Source organism: Sinocyclocheilus rhinocerous, unplaced genomic scaffold, assembly GCF_001515625.1.
Source record: "Sinocyclocheilus rhinocerous isolate Xijiao unplaced genomic scaffold, SAMN03320098_v1.1 scaffold7051, whole genome shotgun sequence".
NCBI lineage: Eukaryota > Metazoa > Chordata > Actinopteri > Cypriniformes > Cyprinidae > Sinocyclocheilus > Sinocyclocheilus rhinocerous.
The window spans coordinates 18,013-18,745 of NW_015655668.1; the positions used below are offsets into that span (position 1 = coordinate 18,013).

Sequence of the window (733 nt, forward strand, 5' to 3'; positions counted from 1 at the left end):
GTGGAAAGGCAAAATAATGTGCAGAGGTACAAGCGACAAGAGGAACAGGAGAAAGCCAGAGACAATGCCAAACAGGACCGTCATGCTGGCTTCATACAGTAAGTATTTAAATTACTGAATCCTAAATTGACCTAAAATAAATGTGCACATTGGCAAAGCACTTAGCACTAAGTTCTGCTGGAAATTATGTTCTTGTGTTTGGTCAGCCATAAAATGGTTTGGATAATAATAAATTGTTCACTAATTAATTTGTAAATCTGTTTACAGTGACATGAAACTAGAGAGTGCTGCCACCTCCTCTCTGGAAGACCGTGTGAAGAGAAACATTCACTCTATTCAGAGGACCCCTGCTGCTCTGGAGAAGAACTTCATGAGAAGATGAGACCATAAAGAACATGGAAACTTTCACCTCTGTCTTTTGTTTTAAGATTTTTGTAATTTTTAATTAACATCATGATGCCAGATCATGGTTGTAAATAAAATGTACAAATGACACCTGTTCTCCTTATGGGCTTTGTCTTAACCAACTGACCAACCTGTTCCAGTCATCAGTACTATGTCTGTAAACTCAGCACACACACACACAAAAAAAGTTCAGGGACTATTTATTCCATTCCAGTTAGTGTGAAACTTGTTCAGTTTGTCTCAATCGTTTAACATTTTATGTTAAAAGTGGAAAAAGTTGGTAAAAAACACATTTGCACACAAACAGACCACCAACTGCAACTTTCAG

At 37.4% G+C, this 733-nt stretch overlaps 1 protein-coding gene across 1 annotated transcript in view; it reads left to right on the top strand.

Moving 5' to 3' along the window:
* The window catches only part of LOC107718860 (pre-mRNA-splicing factor CWC25 homolog), an 18,409-nt gene extending 17,914 nt beyond the window's left edge, over window positions 1-495 (top strand). Inside the window, exon 9 of the mRNA XM_016526095.1 lies at window positions 268-495. Within this exon, the coding sequence (XP_016381581.1) occupies window positions 268-382 (115 nt within the window). The 3' untranslated portion in view covers window positions 383-495. The remainder of the gene's footprint in view (window positions 1-267) is intronic.
* The last annotated feature ends 238 nt before the right edge of the window (window positions 496-733 follow it).